General features: G+C 30.8%; 1 protein-coding gene across 1 annotated transcript; it reads right to left on the bottom strand.

Annotated features, from left to right (window-relative positions):
- Window positions 1-1,688: 1,688 nt before the first annotated feature.
- On the bottom strand, window positions 1,689-16,891 carry LOC112526473 (beta-glucosidase 12-like). The gene is made up of 12 exons (XM_025136755.1): window positions 16,669-16,891; window positions 16,457-16,526; window positions 15,023-15,081; window positions 10,217-10,292; window positions 9,892-10,057; window positions 7,509-7,764; window positions 7,258-7,373; window positions 4,430-4,647; window positions 4,005-4,036; window positions 3,754-3,856; window positions 3,565-3,667; window positions 1,689-2,004 (listed from the first exon to the last, which is right to left on the bottom strand). The coding sequence occupies exons 1-12, from the start codon at window positions 16,813-16,815 to the stop codon at window positions 1,833-1,835; spliced, it is 1,518 nt and encodes a 505-aa protein (XP_024992523.1). The 5' UTR covers window positions 16,816-16,891; the 3' UTR covers window positions 1,689-1,832.
- Between the last annotated feature and the right edge of the window lie 1,744 nt (window positions 16,892-18,635).

Here is an 18,635-nt window from a genome sequence, read left to right on the forward strand (position 1 = left end):
TTTAGCCAATAACAGTTTCAAAACACTTTTATATCAAAACTTTGAAACTCAAGAACCAGTAGTTCTTGAATCCGCTTTTCAAAACTCAAAACCCTTTATTCCTTAAAATAGAATATCATCTCAACTGTTTTGAAAGAAGTAGATACTTCTTTATATTACAAAAATAGTTTCAAAACCCAGATTCATAAAGCTCAAATCAACTGCTAAAACAGTTTCCTTTCTTCAGCAAGATCATCTACCGAAATCCATATACTTCAAATATCAACATATAAGAATTTTAATAACAAAACTCACCTTATATACACAGATTTGCAAATAAATCAAACAACAATTTCTTCCAATAACCACAGATTCTTCAAATCACTTGTATGTAGGTTTTTCTTTCAAAAACCCACTTTCACCGCCACCCTCTTTTCTTTTTTTCAAGAAGATAAGTGAGATATAATTAATTTTATCCCCTTATATATTTTATATAAACCAAGGCGGTGCAAAAGGTTTTATATTATAAAATTCTCAAAGGCGGTGGAGGAATAAATATATTAAACCTCTCTTAAGAATATGCACACACCTTATAATAATATTTGCATAAACTTTAATTTATGCACATACCTCTAATGCCACAAATCATGTATACTAATCATGCATACATACGGCATTTATCAATAACTCATACATTCACATAAGCATATTTTTACATAATCAAATAATAATCATATAAGATTTACTCCAAGTGTTGTTGCCATAAAATCCGGTCATCACATTAACTAGTGATTATAGTGAATTGGTTGACCAGTCACAGACCCGAGTTTTTTTCCTGAGCGAATGCACCTTTAAGGTGAACCAAATGCCCGCAAGTTGTCCGATGTGTTTTTAGCTACATTCTACCATTTCGAGCGATTTTTTAAGCTTTTTGTTGATTTCAACGGATTTTTTGGATTTTGGTTAATCTCAATGGACTTTTTCGGTTTTTTGGTTGATTTCAAGCGACTTTTCGATTTTTTGGTCGATGTTCTTTGTATTTTGAAATATCCCGGAGCAACCTTCAAATTTTAACGAGTGCATCTTTCATACCCAAAAAAAAACTCCAGTTAGGAAAATAAGTGGATCTGGTGCAGGAGACTCTGGTTAGCGCTTAATAGGTCCTCCCCTGTGATTAATTACTGACAAGGCTTAGCAAACATACGTGGATCATTGAACTGCTCTAAGTAAAACTATGTGTTCATCTTTACTCTGTTGGTTAATTACAATGTAAATTGTATATAGTTGTAAGCCTATACATTACAACAAAATTAGATTTATTGAATGCCTAGAACACGTAAGTATCCTAATAAAGTATTTTATAAAACTTGTGTTATAGAAATATAAAATAGTTTTGTGTATCCAAAGATGTTACAATAAATTTAAAGAACTATTTTGGATGTTTTAAAAAAATTCTCTTAAAATAAATTAAGTGTCGTGTTATTAGTTATTTTATTGAACACAACTTGAAAAAATGCTCTATAAATATAAGTGTCCTATAAAGAGATGAGTTACAACCGTAAAAATTGTATATAGATGTAACCCTACGTCTCCCTAGTTACAACCGTCTCACGCGTATAATGAAAACCGTGACAATTGAGTCATATCGCTTTATCGCCACGAGAAATATTAAGAGAAATGATAGAAGTAAAACAAAGCATTTAAACACATATGTCAATAAGAAAATTGAAGATTAAATGTGTATAATTATGAACGTGTACACATTCAACATCTACAATCCAATTTATTGCAAGAACCCACAAACACGAAGATACAATTTATTCAACTGCAAATCGATTTGAACCACATTTCACTTAATTGTTACCCAAGAACTTCTTGAGCCACATAGCTGAGTTCTTCGGGTATCGTGTTATGTCGTTTTTGTAGTCGACGTAAACAATGCCAAACCTTTGGCTGTATCCCGAACCCCATTCGTATGTGTCGAGAAACGACCATGGGAAATACCCCTTCACATTTACCCCTTTCCTGCATGCCAAACCATCAATCTATAAGCAACTAAACACACTACAAATCAAGTTTTTAGGACGTTGAAAATATACTAATTTATAGAGCTTAAGTTTATGAGACCAAACAATTATGTATCATATATAAAAGTGTTGTAATAAATTTATATGAGGCTTTTAGGCACCTTAACAAGTTTTTTCATATAACATTATTTGAGAAAGTATGCTATAAAATATGGGTTTATAGAATATTTCTCAAAAATGTCCTGTAAAAAAGATAATACGACACTTTATTTTAAAGTGTCATAAAAAATTTGTTAAGACGTCAAAAACCATCTTATAAATTTATTGCAATGCTTTTATATACGATGCATAATTGTTTGGTTTTGTAAAGCAGACTCTATTAGGATACTAAGATATTTTTGTCCGTCCTATAAACCCGATGATATATATATAGAGGTTGATTCATATGAGAATTGTACCTATTTAAGAAAATAAGAAAATGACCAAGTCACATACAAAATCACATATGATTTTACATTAACCGTCAAAAAAAATGTGCGGGCGACCCTATGGCCGGGTGGCAAGGTTACGTGTATCACATGTGATTTTGTAGGTGATGTTAGTGTAAAATCACATGTGATTCGGCCATTTTCTTAAATATGTATCATTTTCATATGAACCCGACTCTCTCTCTCTCTCTCTCTCTCTCTCTCTCTCTATATATATATATATATATATATATATATATGGCGGTTTCGGTTGCAAACAAGTTCTAAATTTGTGAACCGAACAAAGGATAGTGCGCCTGCAAGTGTGTGATACATTCACGGGTTATTAATCATGAATAATTCACGAATGTTCACCTTCATTATTCATGATGAATGTGGACACCCGGATACACGTGTCGCATTCTTCTTTGTCTCCCAGTTCACTTCACGTTGGCAACCGAACTTTTCTAATATATATAGGTGGTTTATATCTATAATATATATTTATAGAGTTGGGTTCATGTGAGACCAAGGGTTTTTCGTGAGACCCGTAAGACCAATTTACGTTCATTGATCAACTTTATAAGTTAATGATTTAATGGTCTAAAGTTGCACGGTGGCAATTTTGTGATTATTGAGAAGTCTCGTGGCGTTTATGAATGTTCAGATTGTCATATTGTAGATCTAATCCAAGGGTTGAGAATTAGTATTAGGGGTCTCACGAAAAACCCTTGGTCTCACATGATCCTAAACCTATATTTATAATATCTATATATATCTATAGACTTGGGATCATGTGAGACCAAGGGTTTTTTGAAACCCGTAAGAGCAATTCTCAACCCTTGGATTAGATCTACAATCTGAACATTCATAATCACAAAATTGCCACGAGACTTCTCAATAATCACAAAATTGYYAYYGTGCAACTTTAGACCATTAGATCATTAGCTTATAAAGTTGATCAATGAACATAAACTGGTATTACGTGTCTCACGAAAAGCCCTTGGTCTCACGTGAACCCAACCCCCTCTCTCTATATATATATATACACACACACCAGTGAATACGCAAAGGTGACATTTTAAACTCACTTCATAGCATCCTTAACAGCCAAGATATGTCTATAATAGAAACTGACTCTTGCTGTATCATTGACGCCATGCTTCACTATCCCATTATCGGCATCACCATATCCTGTCAAAGAATTCGAGAAAGCAAATGTATGATTTCGTATAATTTCAGGAAAATCTATGGTCGATCAGTTCGAGTTTTCGATATACCGTTTTCTGTTATGTAGATGGTCGGGCTGTTGTACTTCTCTTTCATGTAGACGAGAAGATCACACAGACCTTTCGGATAAACGAAGAAAATACTCACGTCGGACTGCACAAGTAAACATCAATCAAAACTCTTTGTAAATTAGTTGGGATAAAAGAGTGAAATGTTGCTAATCGATTGAAATCGTATCGATATCCCATCGTTATATTTGGATAAAAAGACTTGGCGCGAAAAGGTTTGGAAATGAACTCACCGGCGTGCCAATAGGTCTCCCGTTTCTATACGCTGTTATAAAAACCGAAAGATTGATGTTAGTTTACGCGACAGGAAAAGTTGAACATGCACTACAACAAAATCGAGTTTAATTACAGATGTCAAAAATGTCCAAATATCCTAATAGACTGTTTTATATCTAATATTTTTCAAGAAAATACCAATTGATCACCCAAGAAAAACCTGGGTAATCGGCGTTGATTCGAAATACCCACCAACTTTTGTGACGGTTTTGTGATGAAACCCCTTTAATGACGGGTTTTGCAAGGGAAAAAATCCGTAGGTAAAAGTCTTCCATTTAGTAGTGTTTAGCCCCATGGGATTTATTCCACGTGTGTACTAATTAAGCTGTCCAAGACACCCACGTTACCGAACTATACAAAACTGGTTACTTTGGAAACGTACCGGTAAGATTCGTTCGACCATCGGTAGAAGGACTGAAATGGATAGTGTTGGCAGAAGGAATATCAGCTGCATAATTTGATGTGTAGTAATTGATTCCAATGAAATCAAAGGATCCTTTAACGAGCTTTGATTCTTCCGGACTAAATTTTGGTAACCTTCCTTGCACCAAGTGACGGACGCTTTGTGGGTACTCGCCAAAAGCCAAAGGGTCCATGAACCTATCCATTTGCAATCAAACAAATGTATATAAAACTCGACCATAGTTATCTGTATCTATACTATATTATAAAGTATTTGATAAAAAAAAATTAAAAATCATTTTTTTAATATACATAATATTGTTTAATGATGCATATTACTTAAAATTTAAGATTATTTATACTATATTATAAAGCATTTGACAAAAACTCTTAAAAACCGTTTTTATGCATGAATTACTGTTTATTGATGCATATTACTTAAAATTCAAGATTACAAGTAAATTGTGCATAAGTAAAACTTATTAAAGCTTCATATTTAAATTTGTGTAACTAACTGTCCATAAATATAATCAAATAGAAGATAAACATCTCATTCTAAATATAATTAAGATAATTATTGAGTTTTAACAAAATATTTAATTATTATCTCTATAAAAAACTTATATTGTTAAACAAAAAATAAATGGCTTAATTATTAAATCTAAATTAAATTATAATAAAAAATTAAATGAAGGAAATCACAAAAAAAAAGAACAAGAACTTTTAAATGTTTAATTTAATATTAAAGTTGATACATTTTTTTTTTTAATTTTATGATACATTCAAATTTTATACTTTATTCAAAAAATAAAATATTATCGTTTTTTCATTACCACATAAAAGCATATTATAACAACGACGTTGACAAAATAAAATGAAACATCAAAATTGAGATGTATTTTGTTGCATTGCGCGAGTACTCTTCTAGTAAGTAAATTATGCGTAAGTACATCTTATTAAAACTCCATATTTGTATTCGTGTAACTAACTAGAGATAAACATAATCAAATAGAAGATAAGCATCTTATTTTAAATGTAAAAAATCTAAAATATAATTAAGATAATCATTGAGTTTTAACAGAATATTTAATTATTATCTTTATAAAAGATTATAATTATTAAACCTAAATTAAATTACTTCGTCAATAAACCTAAATTAAGTTATAACAAAAAAAATTGAATTAAAGAAATTACACAAAAAAAGAACTTTTATATATATTTTTTTCCAGATTTTTATGTTATTTTTCAAATTTATATTTTACTAAAGAATAAAAACATCATCGTTTTCTCAAAACCACATAAAACCGTATTATATCAACATAAAAAAAAGAATAAAACGAAACATTGAAATTAAGATGTATCTCGATGCATTGCACTGTACAAATACCCTTCTAATTAAATAAACCGAGTAACTAATAGAATATGTGAGATCTTTTCAATCTTTTTCGGCAAGAGCCCTTGTATAGACGAAGCTAGGTTTAGATGTACTATCTAGTTGATATATATGAACTCCAGTGCTTATGGACGGACCTACAGTGGTGTCAACTGTGGTACGTGACATCGTACTATTTATTTGTCGAATGGTAATAAAATTTAAGTTCATAAAAGTTGCAACCGTGTTAATTTGTTGTATGTCACCGTATGTATTCTGAAACTACAATGAGAATAAGTTTTATTTGATAATGTTGGTTTGCAAGGGTTTTATTCCATCCCAGACTCAAGTTTGAATTTTATTTTTTAATTTTTTTTAATCAAATGGTGCTACTGTTTAAAAAATTTCCCTATTTTTGTATCTTATGGTCAATTGGTGTCACTGTTTGAACATTTTTTTCTTATATTTGTTTCTTATTGTCAAATGATGTCATCGTTTGAATTTTTCCCTATATTTGTTTTTTATAGCTAAATTGTATCATCATTTGAAAAAAAAAATTGGGTACGTCCCTACCAGAGCGTCCACTATATACGGAATTTTTTCAAACGGTGGCACCATTTGCCTAAGAAAATGACACTAACAGGATTCTAACTTGGGTCTCGGGTGGAATAAAAGTCTTACAAACCAACTCTACCAAATAAAACTTGTTCTCATTGTAGTTTTAAAGTACATATGGTGGCACACAACAGATTAATACGGTTGCACCTTTCACGAACCTAAAAAAATTTACCCTTCGACGGAAGAATAATACGGTGGCACGTGCCATTATATGCACCACTATAGGTCTGTCCATGCTCTAACACCATGTTCCACTACAACAAAATTGGTATTATATGACGCCAACAATAAATAAGTGTCCTAATTGACCAGTTTATAAGAAATAATTTATAGGACCAAAAAATTAAGCATCATATCTAAAGGTGTTGTAATAAGTTTATAGGATGTTTTTGCTTGTCGTAACAAGTTTGCTATGATACCTTTGTAAAAAACACGTCATATTAACTATTTTATAGGACAATATTTAAAAAAGTGTACTTTAAACACAAGTATCCTATAAAAAGATGGCTTTATAGGACATTTTCTCTAAAGTTTCCTATAAAATAGCTAATGTGACGCTTTGTATTAAAATTGTCCTAAAAAAACTTGTTAAGATGTTCAAAAATATCCTATAAATTTATTACAACTTAACGCCTTTAGATAAGATGATATATATTTTTGGCCCTATAGTTTAAGTCTTATAATGTAGTCTATTAGGACGCTTTACCGATGGCTTCCTATAAACCCAATTTTGTTGTAGTGTTCTAATCTCTAGTTTGATAGCCACTGTCTAACCGATGTAAGACTACTGAGACCCCGACGGTATGTATATCACTTACCATCCTAACATGAAATCAAGGGCTCGTTGTGCTGCTTTTTTGTTCGCTTTCCTCGGAGAATATGGAATAAACCAGTGGGATACTAGCGTTATTCCGATCACACCTTTTTGAGAAGCCTACACAAAATGCACCAATTCATCAACAATGGTGAACAAGTCATGTATGTTGTTGAGTATATATACATATACATATATATATATATATATATATATATATGTATCATTTTTGTTATATGTTTATGAAATCTTGACCTGGTACTTTTGTTTATAGAGTTTAACGGTGAGGGCGTGACAAAGAAGCATGTAATGTGCAACGATATAAGGCTCAGTGGCAGAATTCCCAGCCGGGCAACTGTTATTCATCCATGAAGAACATCGCCCGGGGGCAAGAGCTCCCATTTCATAACCATTAACAATGAAGACATAGGGCTCGTTCATCGTAATCCAATGCTTTACTCTATCCCCAAACTCCTTGAAGCACAATTCCGCAAAGTCTTGGAAGTCCTTCCTACACAAGAATCATCGGTTGATATAACCAAAACGTCCCGCTCGAATTGAAGTTGTGAATGATAGACTATAGATGTTCAATCAACGTCCTAATAGAGTATTTAATGAGATTTTAAGTATATATGACCGATAACTGTGGGTCGTTACAATAAGTTGTCACGATGAAATTATGTCCCCTAGCAAGTTGTACCAACTACCACTTAAAAAGTAAATTGTCCATATAAACTTTTTATAAGACGTGACTGTTAAAAAGTATTCTATTAGCATTTTTATAAAATTTGTTATGCTGGACATTATTCAAATTTGTCTTGTAACCAGGCTAATTAATAAACCGATTTATTTATTGTGTCGTATTTGATTACCCAATTTCGTTGATAGAACTTGTTAGGTCACTTATGTCATGTTGTATTATCATAACATAAGATGCACATTCGCTAATACCTATAAACTTAAAATCTTGTTATGTAACATATTATGAGGCTATGGCCAACAAGCTATCCTAAAATAAGGATAAGGAGTCGTTTACTAAACATTTATCCGTAAGTATTTATCAGTAAAAATTAACACTATCACTTACTTACCAAGTATGATATTAGTCAACAAAAATAGGATCTTATGCAACAATTTACCCGGTAAGCGCTAGCCATGGTAAGAGTCGTCGACCTCACTTATCGAGTAAGACTCTTGGTCCTTGTCTTGTTCTTACCGGGTAAATTTTTGGTCTTTGTCATACTCATTCAATAATGTAATGTGAGTTGGTAAGTACTTACCCAGATAAGTGTTTGATAAACGACTCCTATATAAGTTTTTACGAGAAGAAAATGTTTTGACCTAGATAGGATGATACTGTTTTGAACCTGATGATTGTTATTAAACTAAATAAAAAAACTTTGAAGGTTCAATAATAACTAAAAGCGCATAGTATAACAAAATTGAGTTTATAGGACCCCACTAGAAATGGTAAAAAAAACTCGAAACCGATAGTGAAAACCGAAAATTGAAACTTTCGAGTCAGGTTCAGGGATATCTTATCGGAGACAGGGCGGGGATCGGGGACATATTCGAGGATTTTAACGGGTTAGGGGATGGGGATCACCAGCCCTGTCCGGCTTGATATGTGTGTATATATTAATATATATATATATAAAAGAAAATACTAACATTAAAAATTTAAAAGATTTTTATCCATTTTAGCTCAACACCCCAAATAAGACCCACGAATTGAAAAAGTCTAGTTTATTTGTCTAATTATGAAATCGTGATGTTCGTTGTATGATGTTTGAATTTTTATTTACTTTTCTATTGTAATCTAATATGTTGTTTGAAATTGGTTTGATTATGTTTGAGACATTTGACTTACATCTTAAAAAAATTGTAATTTACTTTTAATTGTGAAAATTAACATATTGTAATTTATTTCAGATCGGTTCGGGGTTCGTGTTCGGATATAACCAACGGCGAACAGGGAAACCACGGTAAAATGGGGGATTTTTACCCTTAACAGGTTCCCCAACGGGGATCGGGAAAACCGCGGGGACCCGATGGGATCAGGGCGGTTACAGGGACGGTTTTAGTTATCGGTTTCGCAGACGGGGATACCAATAACAAGCCCGAACCGAGCCCGTTGCTATTCCTAGACCCCACCAATTTCAAGGCGTTCTAATAGACTGAATTATAGGACTCATTGTACGACCAAAAAATAAAGGGTCTTATCTAAAGGCGTTGTAATAAGTTTATAAGACGCTTTTTAGCGTCTTAACAAGTTTTATAGAAACACTTTTAATACAAAGCGTCTCATTAGCTATTTTATATGATATTATTTGAAATAATGTCTTATAGAAACAAGTGTCCTTTAAAAAGATGAGTTTATAAGACACATTTTCAAAAGTGTCCTATAAAATAGGTAATTGGACACTTTGTATTAAAAGTATCCTATAAAACTTATAAAGACACCCAAAAACGTTATGTAAACTTATTACAACGCTTTTAGACAGGACCTTTTATTTTTTGGTCCTATAAATTCAGTTCTATAAAGTAATCTAATAGAACGCTTTAAAATTGATGACGTCCTATAAACTCAATTTCGTTATAGTGACATTTAAATAACCCTCTTAAAATATATACTCACATTATTTGTGGGTGTAAAAAGCCACCATACTCATCTTGTAGTGCTTGTGGAAGATCCCAGTGATAGATTGTCACAAATGGTTTGATGCCTTTGGAGAGGAGTTCATTAATGACATTGTTGTAGAAGGCTACACCTTCTTTGTTTACCCCTCCACTTAACTTTCCACCTGAATGCCATTTGAATAAATTAATAGAGAAAAATGTATAAAATAGTAACCTACTTTTATAAGTTTTTTTATTATATATTGTACTTTCAGTTTTCTTTATTAAAACAGTTCAAGAGTCCATTAATACCCGTTAAGCCATCGACAATTTGCAGTACTTACTCGGTATAACACGGGCCCATGAGATGGAGAATCTGAAAGCATCTAGTCCGATATCATCCATCAGTTTCACGTCATCCTATTGAATTTCAAAATATTAACCAATCCATAAGTTTTGCAGTTTGGCCTACCCAGTCTAATTATCTTTTTTACAAACCAAATTGCAAGTGTGATTTTAGAAATTTTCCAAACCGCTTGGGGCATATAAACTGACTAAGAGGCCGTTTTATCAAACACTTATTTGGTAAGTGCTTACCGATCAAATTTAACACTATCATTTATTTACTGGGTAAGATTTTAGTCTATCAAAACAGTATCGTATGCATCAATTTACCCGGTAAGCGTTTACCATGGTAAGGGTCGTCGCCCTCACTTACCGGGTAAGACTTTTGGTCTTTGTCTTGCTCATATCGGATAAGATTCTTGGTCTTTATCATATTCATCAGGTAAGGTAATGTGACTTAGTAAGTGTTTACCCAGATAAACGTTTGGTAAACGGCTCCTAAACTAATAAAACCAGACCACAAAAATATGGTCATGTTTTATAGTTTGTGTTATTCGGATTTATTATTAGTTTTAAGTTATGAAACATTATAACATATAAATGTTGCATTTCAGTTTATTTCAAAAAGAGATTTATTTGTAATAATAATAATAACAGAAAAATAATAATAACAAATTTATATTTTTTTTTATAAACTAACTCCTTTCCATTTTCTTTCTTATATATGTTTAAAACTAATTGAAACTATTATAATTTTTAGATAAAATATGAAACATTTTATATCATTTCCAACGAAATCAGAAGGTGATTCATTTAATCATAAGAGTGGTGTCTGATTGGTTTAAGTTTGATTCTAAAGGTCAAAAATGTCCGGAAGTCCTAGATTCAAATCCAATGAGGAATAAAAATGCTCTTGTGGTCATGAAGGTTCAAATGCGATGACTCCAGGCTACCCGCAAAGCAAGTGGTCGTCCTGAGAATAGTCGACTCGCATAGCGGATTAGATATCCAGTTTAATAAAATAAAATAAAAAGGTGATTCGCTTAGTGTTATTCAAATTATTGGTAAATCTTGAACTATTTAAAAGTCAATATATCTATAGTTATGATTTAGAAGTAGTATTGTTATATATAAATATTGTACATCTTAGAAAACACTACAACAAAATAGCATATTAATAATTAACATGCTCAATCGTAATAATAAAATATTTAGGGGCCGTTTACCTAAATGTTTACCCGGTAATCACTTATCGTTAGGAGTCAAGACTATAATTTATTTTACTGGGTAAGATTGTAGTACATTAAAATGATAGCGTATGCAACAATTTACCGGGTATGGGTCGTCACCCTCACTTACCGAGTAAGACTCTCCATCTTTAATATTGCTCTTGTTGGGTAAGATTTTTAACTCTTGCCATGTTGATCAAATAAGAAAAATTACTCGGTAAACACTTACCAGGTAAGCGTTTATTAAACAGCCCCTTAGAATCTGTTTATTAGCAGCTTAATGAGTTTAATAGGACTCACAACTTATTCGATCAACTATACATGGTTTAATAATATAGAAATTAGCTTGTTCAGTAAGCTTTTAAAGGGGGTTTATGCATAAAGCTAAACTTTTTTCAAACCAACCCCTCCCAAAAACAGCTTTTTCCACTTATAAAAAGACATTCCCAAAAAAAAAATCTTTCAAATTTATACATACATATTAATTTATATAGACAATTTTTCCACTGTGGTTTTTAAATTTAAAAGACCAATAACTATATATCTTATACGAAAACGTTGCAATTAATTTAGTAAGCTAACGAATTATATCTTTAGTTGATAAAGCAAAGTTGAATAACGTAGGGGTCATTTACGAAACGTTTACGTGGGTAAGAGTTTACCAAGTCAAATTACCTTACTGGATGAATATAGTAAGGACCAAGAATCTTATCCGGTAAGAGCAAGGTAAGAACTAGAGTCTTACCCGGTAAGTGAGGTCGATGACTCTTACTACGATAAGCATATAATGTATTTTTTGTGAATTAAAATCTTATCCGATAAGTAAATGATAATGTTAAATTTTACCAATAAACGTTTACCAGTTAAGTATTCGGTAAACGACCCATAATTTGACTCAAACAATAAATTGGTCTATCAACAAATTATTTCTGTGAATAAAAACGTGATTCAGGATTTATATATTAAAAAAAGCTAAAAGAACATGCCAAATTAATTATTGGCCTACAACAACTATTGTCGTTTTTTATTATTTTTTATATTACATCTAAAATTAAATCCATATTTTATTTATAAATATTGAATGTAAAATATACTTTTTGATGTTGATATATGTGAGAAAAAAAATTAATATATAAAACACGATCTATTTTTTAATCCTTATTTTTCATAATAAAAAGTAATGTACTATAACAGTTGCAATTTGAAGATTTTTGCTAAGATGATAAACTTACAAGGCGGATCAAAGGTCTGTAAAGTAAGCCGAATGTGTTTTTAGTTGAATTCAACCATTTTGGGGGATTTTTTGAGGTTTTTGGTTGATTACAATTAATTTTTACGTTTTTTTGTTGCTTTTGAGGTACTTTTTACAGTTTTTTGGTTGATTTTTCTTATATTCTTAAGATCCAAAGCACCCTTCAAAGTTTACCGGTGCACTTTTCATACCTAAAAAATATTGCAAAAATAAATTGAACGGGTACATGGGATATAGGTTGGACATACATAGGTCTACCCTTGGATTTATAAAATATTGGGGTTCCTTTATTTGATTTTTTTCGTTGAAAATATCCGACCGACTGGGCATCTCCAAGGGGATGTGGATTACCGATGGAATTTTCCGCTAATGGATCCGGTGGTAATGATGATCACTGGCCACTGTTCCTTTTGTCATGTGTTTTGTTGGTATCAGTCTTTTTTAGTCATGACTATGAATTGATTGATAGACAAAATAACACAATAATTGCTCAAAAAGAAAATATAATTATTGAATTCTATATTGAATAATATTTTTTTAAATACATTTAAAATTTTATAGCTTCAAAATGTATATAATATATATATATATATATATATTATGTAATGTAAGTTATGAAATATATTAGATTTTATATACATCATGTCGACATTAAATATTAAACTAAATATTTTTAAAACTATAAAATTATAAATATTTTTTCTTAACAATTACATTAATTAGTTTACGTATGTATTTGTCTTTGAGATAAATTGAGATATGGAGATAGATATGAAATGATATATGCTCCATAACATTTTGAAAGAAAGCGTGGACTAGAGGTGTCGTGGTGGATCTGTCATTATTAAAGGGTGTTTGGGATTACTTATAAAAATAATTTATTGACTTATTTCAGTATGACATCGGTAATAAGCATTTTTGAGTGTTTGAATAAATAACTTATACTGGTGTCAAACCAATAATAATGAGTTTTTGAAGAAGTTAAACCTTTCTGATTTATAATAAGTTGATAAATGCTTTTGTAGAAAAGTATAAGTTGTTTCAAATAAACAATCCCAAACACCCCCTTATCAGAAATAATATTATTTTATCTTTGTAATTTTAAAATTATCAGATAACCATCATAGTTTATAAAAATATTTAGATTTGGTCTTTTTCTCTAACGACTATTAAAATGAGAGTCATTTTTGTTTTTTATCAATTTCTTTGTCTTTTACCTGGTTGATTTAATTATTTTTGTCTTGTGGTTTTTGATTGGGTAAAAAACAAAAAAATCGATAAAACTACAAAATCTTCTTTCATTTAACGTGATCTTTTTAATGACTGCTAGAGAGAGACGAAGTCCAGACGTTTTTATAAACCACTATGATTAACTTATAATTTTGAAACTAAAAGAACGAAAAGTGTAATTTTGAAAACTATAAGGACCAAATTTATAGTTTATTTTAAATAATAATATATATTTCTAATTTATATAAAAAAAATTCAAAATAAAATAACATATAAAAATATTGCCTTCAATATCATAAACAAAAAGCAGTGCATTAAATCCCTTACCACCAATTTGAAATAAATAAAACCAAACTACAATGATTGAATAGTAAATATATAAAAATCAAATTTTTGAAAGTAATGTATAGGCACAAAAAGCAATAAATACATATTGGATTTAAATATATTTTAGAAAAAAAGAATATGAAAAAAGTGACTAAAGTATTTGTAGATATTGTTTTGATGTTGTAATAAGAAATGACACGTCAACCACAAGGGTTGTGGTGTACTGGTTGAGGACCTGTAAGATATGGTCGAATATCCCACTACTTAGGATTCCATTCCTAGCGTAAACAACAATTGTGGTAACTAAGTTTATTATGAATTATTTATTGCAGTCAAAGTTTGTCGGGATTAGTCTTCCAAAAAAACGACACGTCAGCAATATGTTATACATGGACATCTCACGTGGATAACGACATTATCTGAAAACATGGTAACTGTAATGTTATCTAAATTAAATTAAAAGGTTTCTCAATTGCTATAATGAATATATTTTTCAAATTGTAAATGCTTTAATAAAAAAAAAATGAAAGTACATCGTTGCTGTAATAAAAATGTACAATGTTGTAATGAGAAAATTTGTTAAGATAATTACGCATTTAGCCCTGAAATAAAAGTTTTATGATAATTGACGACTATTTACATGGGTAAGCGTGAAGTCATTTTATAGTTTTTTTAAAGAACATAATCTTATGCCATAACAACAAGAATCTTAATTCTTAAATCATGTTAGTTCAAAACATCGTTTACAAGAAACACACACGTCATACCTTGTAACGATGATAAAAGTCGTCCGCTACATCTCCATTATCTCCGTTTATTATCTTTCCTGCAAACACAATGGTAACTATATCGATAAATTGATTACAAAAAAATCAACACCATCTGATCAGAATCTAAAAAATAGATAATCAAACTAAACCATAAACTACTTAGAGATTGGAATTCTGATCCATTTATAAAAGAGTAAATTACGTTTTTTTGTTCTTGTGGTTTGCTTAAAGTTGTTGATTTCGTTCTTATGGTTTTAAAATTTGAGTTTCATCTTTATGGTTTGAAATTCATTTCTATTTCAATCATTGAGTCCAAAATACTGCTTTTAAGTACGAATAACTAAAATAGAAATGAATTTTAAACCATAAGAACAAAAAAAGTGATAAATATAAATCATAAAGATGAAAAAGATAATTAATTATAAACCATAGGGATGAAAACTAAAATTTTAAAACCATAAGGACGAAAATAGAAATTTTCAACCAACCACAAGGACTAAAAACGTAATTTACTCTTAATATAATTTGTATAATCATATTTAATACATTAATTACTTAAAAAATTGTCTTTTTCACTTGGACAAAATGTTTTGATTAGGTGACTCGGATTAACTTCCGTACGTCTCCACTAATCCTATAGGAATAAAAAGTTGATTGACAACAAACGTTTAAATGTAAAAAAACATAATATTAATTGATATTAACCTAAAAGTCAATGGAAGGAGTTCTCAACGTGACGGGATGTAATACATAAACTATTGAAAAAATGGAGAAAAAAATTTATTGACAGGTACTTAATTAACTTGACCCGTTACTAAAACTAATAAAACCCATTAAGTTATTTGATCAGGTTCACGGAATACGGTAAAAAATAGAAAACTGAGAAACATCTTAGTTACTATTAATTTATATGGTATGCACACGTATACAAACAATTAGTTTGTTATGTACATGTACATAACATTGCACACATACATAGATTCCAGGAAACATTTTCAATTACTTGTATGCAGAATCATACAGATAAATAGTTATCAATATGTTTCTTGGTTTTTAATTTTTTTTTTAGTGTTTTCCTTTGAACCTCACTTTTATATTTATATATAGTCATAGGTTCATTTGAGAAATGGTAAGTATTTGAGAAGAGAGAAGTGATCCTAGTCTTTCATGTGGTCAAGATTTGCAGTGTTGACTGTGAAAAACCGGAGAATTCCTCGCATGGTATGCGGAAGATTGAGGGGTAGTTTCGTAACTTTTACAAATAGACGACAAAACAAGTGCATATACGAACCTGTTTGATTCACATATATGAACTATGTGTTCATATGCGAATCTTTATCATTCACATATGAATTATTTAACTAATTCGCATAGTAACAAACCATAGTAAAAAAAGGTTTACTCATAAAGAAAAATCAAGAAGACCGAAACCTGAAAATTGGTGGGAGAACGTATCCCAAATGCTGGGACCCTTTCCACCTTCGAATGCTGCACCTTCATACTACATACACCAAACACAAACCCACCCATTAACATTTTATCGATTTAAAAACCAGTCAACATCATATCTGATTAGAAAACGTAAAATAGTAGTTGAATTTATGAAAATCTAGCTTGATCGAAAGTAATCATGTCACATATACTTGGTAAGCTGCCGATGCTGCACCGAACACGAAATCTGACGGAAATGCAGTACGGTTGAAAGTAACAGATTGACCCAACAACATCATATTAATGAAGATGACCGCCACGAGAACCACCGGAGCAGCCATTGTCCGTTGGCCTTCCATGTGCAATGTGCTTACGACCAAAGTGGTGCTTCTCTCTATATAGACTTGATTTTGCACGTTACACACATGCTTTATTACTTATATCTTGTACCATAGGGTTGTGTGCTCCGAAGGGTAAGATATAAGAATTTATGTTTATAATAATAATAATAATAATAATAATAATAATTTACTATAAAGTAGATGTCTGCATCTCACCTGCAGTGGAATTTAATATTTTATTTTTAAATTGAGGATGGAAAATCAGTGGTATATTTTATTATAAAGTATATTAGAGATATAAAAATATTAGATAATAAGGGTGGTGCTTGATTGTTTTGAGTTTGACTCCAAAGATCAAAAGTATTATGAGATTCCATGTTTAAATATGAGGAAAAATAAAAATTCTCTTGTGGCCATGGAGGTTCAAATACGGTGACTCCGGGCTATTTGAAAAAGGAGGTCGTCTTGGGATTAGTTGGCTCGCATAGTGGGTTGGATATCCAGGTTAATAAAAAAAAAAAAATTGGTCCATGTGGTTTTAACATGATTATTGTAGTTTGTAAAATGTTCGGATTTGCTCCCTTCATTTAACGGTCATTAAGAATTTCGTTAAACAAAGGGTGTTTTTTGTCATTTTATTGATTTTTATTGTTTTTTATTCGATCGGAATCGATTTTATGATTTTGGTTCATATGGTTTTTGATCGGTTGAAAGATAAAAAAACGATGAAATGACAAAAACGTCTCTCATTTAAGGGAATTTTTTAACGGACGTTAAAAAGAGGGATTAAATCTGAACGTTTTTACAAACCACGATGATCATCTTATAATCTTAAAAGTGTAAGAACGAAAATTATTATTTTTTACAAACCACAGGGACCAAATGTATAACTTACTGAAAATATTATGATTTGTAAGTAGCATTCAGTGTTTATCTTATATTTAAACGTGTTTATTTGAATGAATTGGTTTATGAAGTTTAAACGGTGAAGATCCGACATTGAGGTGCCATATCTTGTCGTCGATGGTTATGAAGTTACGTGTAAAATATTAAGTTGTAAATTTAAATATTAAGAGTCTTTTCGAATGGTAAATATTTCTTTGAATATGTTGATATTTATGAAAATGACGAGAGTTCATTTATTATGATTTCAATATTTATGGAATATGACTAAGATTCATTAATTATGATTATTGTTTTATATGTAACACCCCATATTCCACATTTGCATAAAACACATATTTCATTACATAGAAACATGGATTACATCAAAAGGTCCCACTAGTACACGGATTGCTATATGTACAAAATCYACATATAAAAATTCCAAAACTAATCATGTACTACTACATGAATTACAACATGTATCTTCAAAAGCAGGAAACAGATTAGGAAAATAATCACATTTTCCCTTTCCCTTTAATATCCCCGGACCCAGCTATTCCTGCATTGCATAATTTAAAACAGAAAATGAGGGTTAGACCATACGGGTCTAGTGAGTAAATCCCCTGTTTGCAAATGCAGGGTGCCAAATACCAAAATATGATAATGTAATTTTGGCTTTAGAAAGATACCGCAATATAACAAATATGCAGTTTTCAATATCATATATAAAGAAGTATATTCATAATCTCACTTCTTTAAAATATCTCTAGACAGAGATCTTTCCCAGTATCAAAACTCTTTGAATTTAAAATACCATTCMTTTAATAGGAAAGATTTAAGGCAAAACTTGCCTGATATGTCAAACCATTTTCCCCTTCTCAATAACATCTAAATTATCACTTCTAAATAAGAATAATATCTTTAATTCATCAGGTCACAAAGAAATGATGATT

Source organism: Cynara cardunculus (assembly GCF_001531365.2).
Source record: "Cynara cardunculus var. scolymus isolate 2C chromosome LG 14, CcrdV1, whole genome shotgun sequence".
Taxonomy (NCBI): domain Eukaryota; kingdom Viridiplantae; phylum Streptophyta; class Magnoliopsida; order Asterales; family Asteraceae; genus Cynara; species Cynara cardunculus.

What these genes read in the sequence shown, in the direction of transcription:
- LOC112526473 (XM_025136755.1), bottom strand. Translation starts at nt 16,815, where the DNA reads ATGGAAGGCCAACGGACAATGGCTGCTCCGGTGGTTCTCGTGGCGGTC. An exon ending in CAGCATCGGCAGCTTACCAA is followed by an intron (nt 16,527 to 16,668) that starts GTATATGTGACA and finishes TGGTGTATGTAG; the next exon opens with TATGAAGGTGCAGCATTCGA. An exon ending in GCTGTTAAGGATGCTATGAA is followed by an intron (nt 2,005 to 3,564) that starts GTGAGTTTAAAA and finishes TTTGGCATGCAG; the next exon opens with GAAAGGGGTAAATGTGAAGG.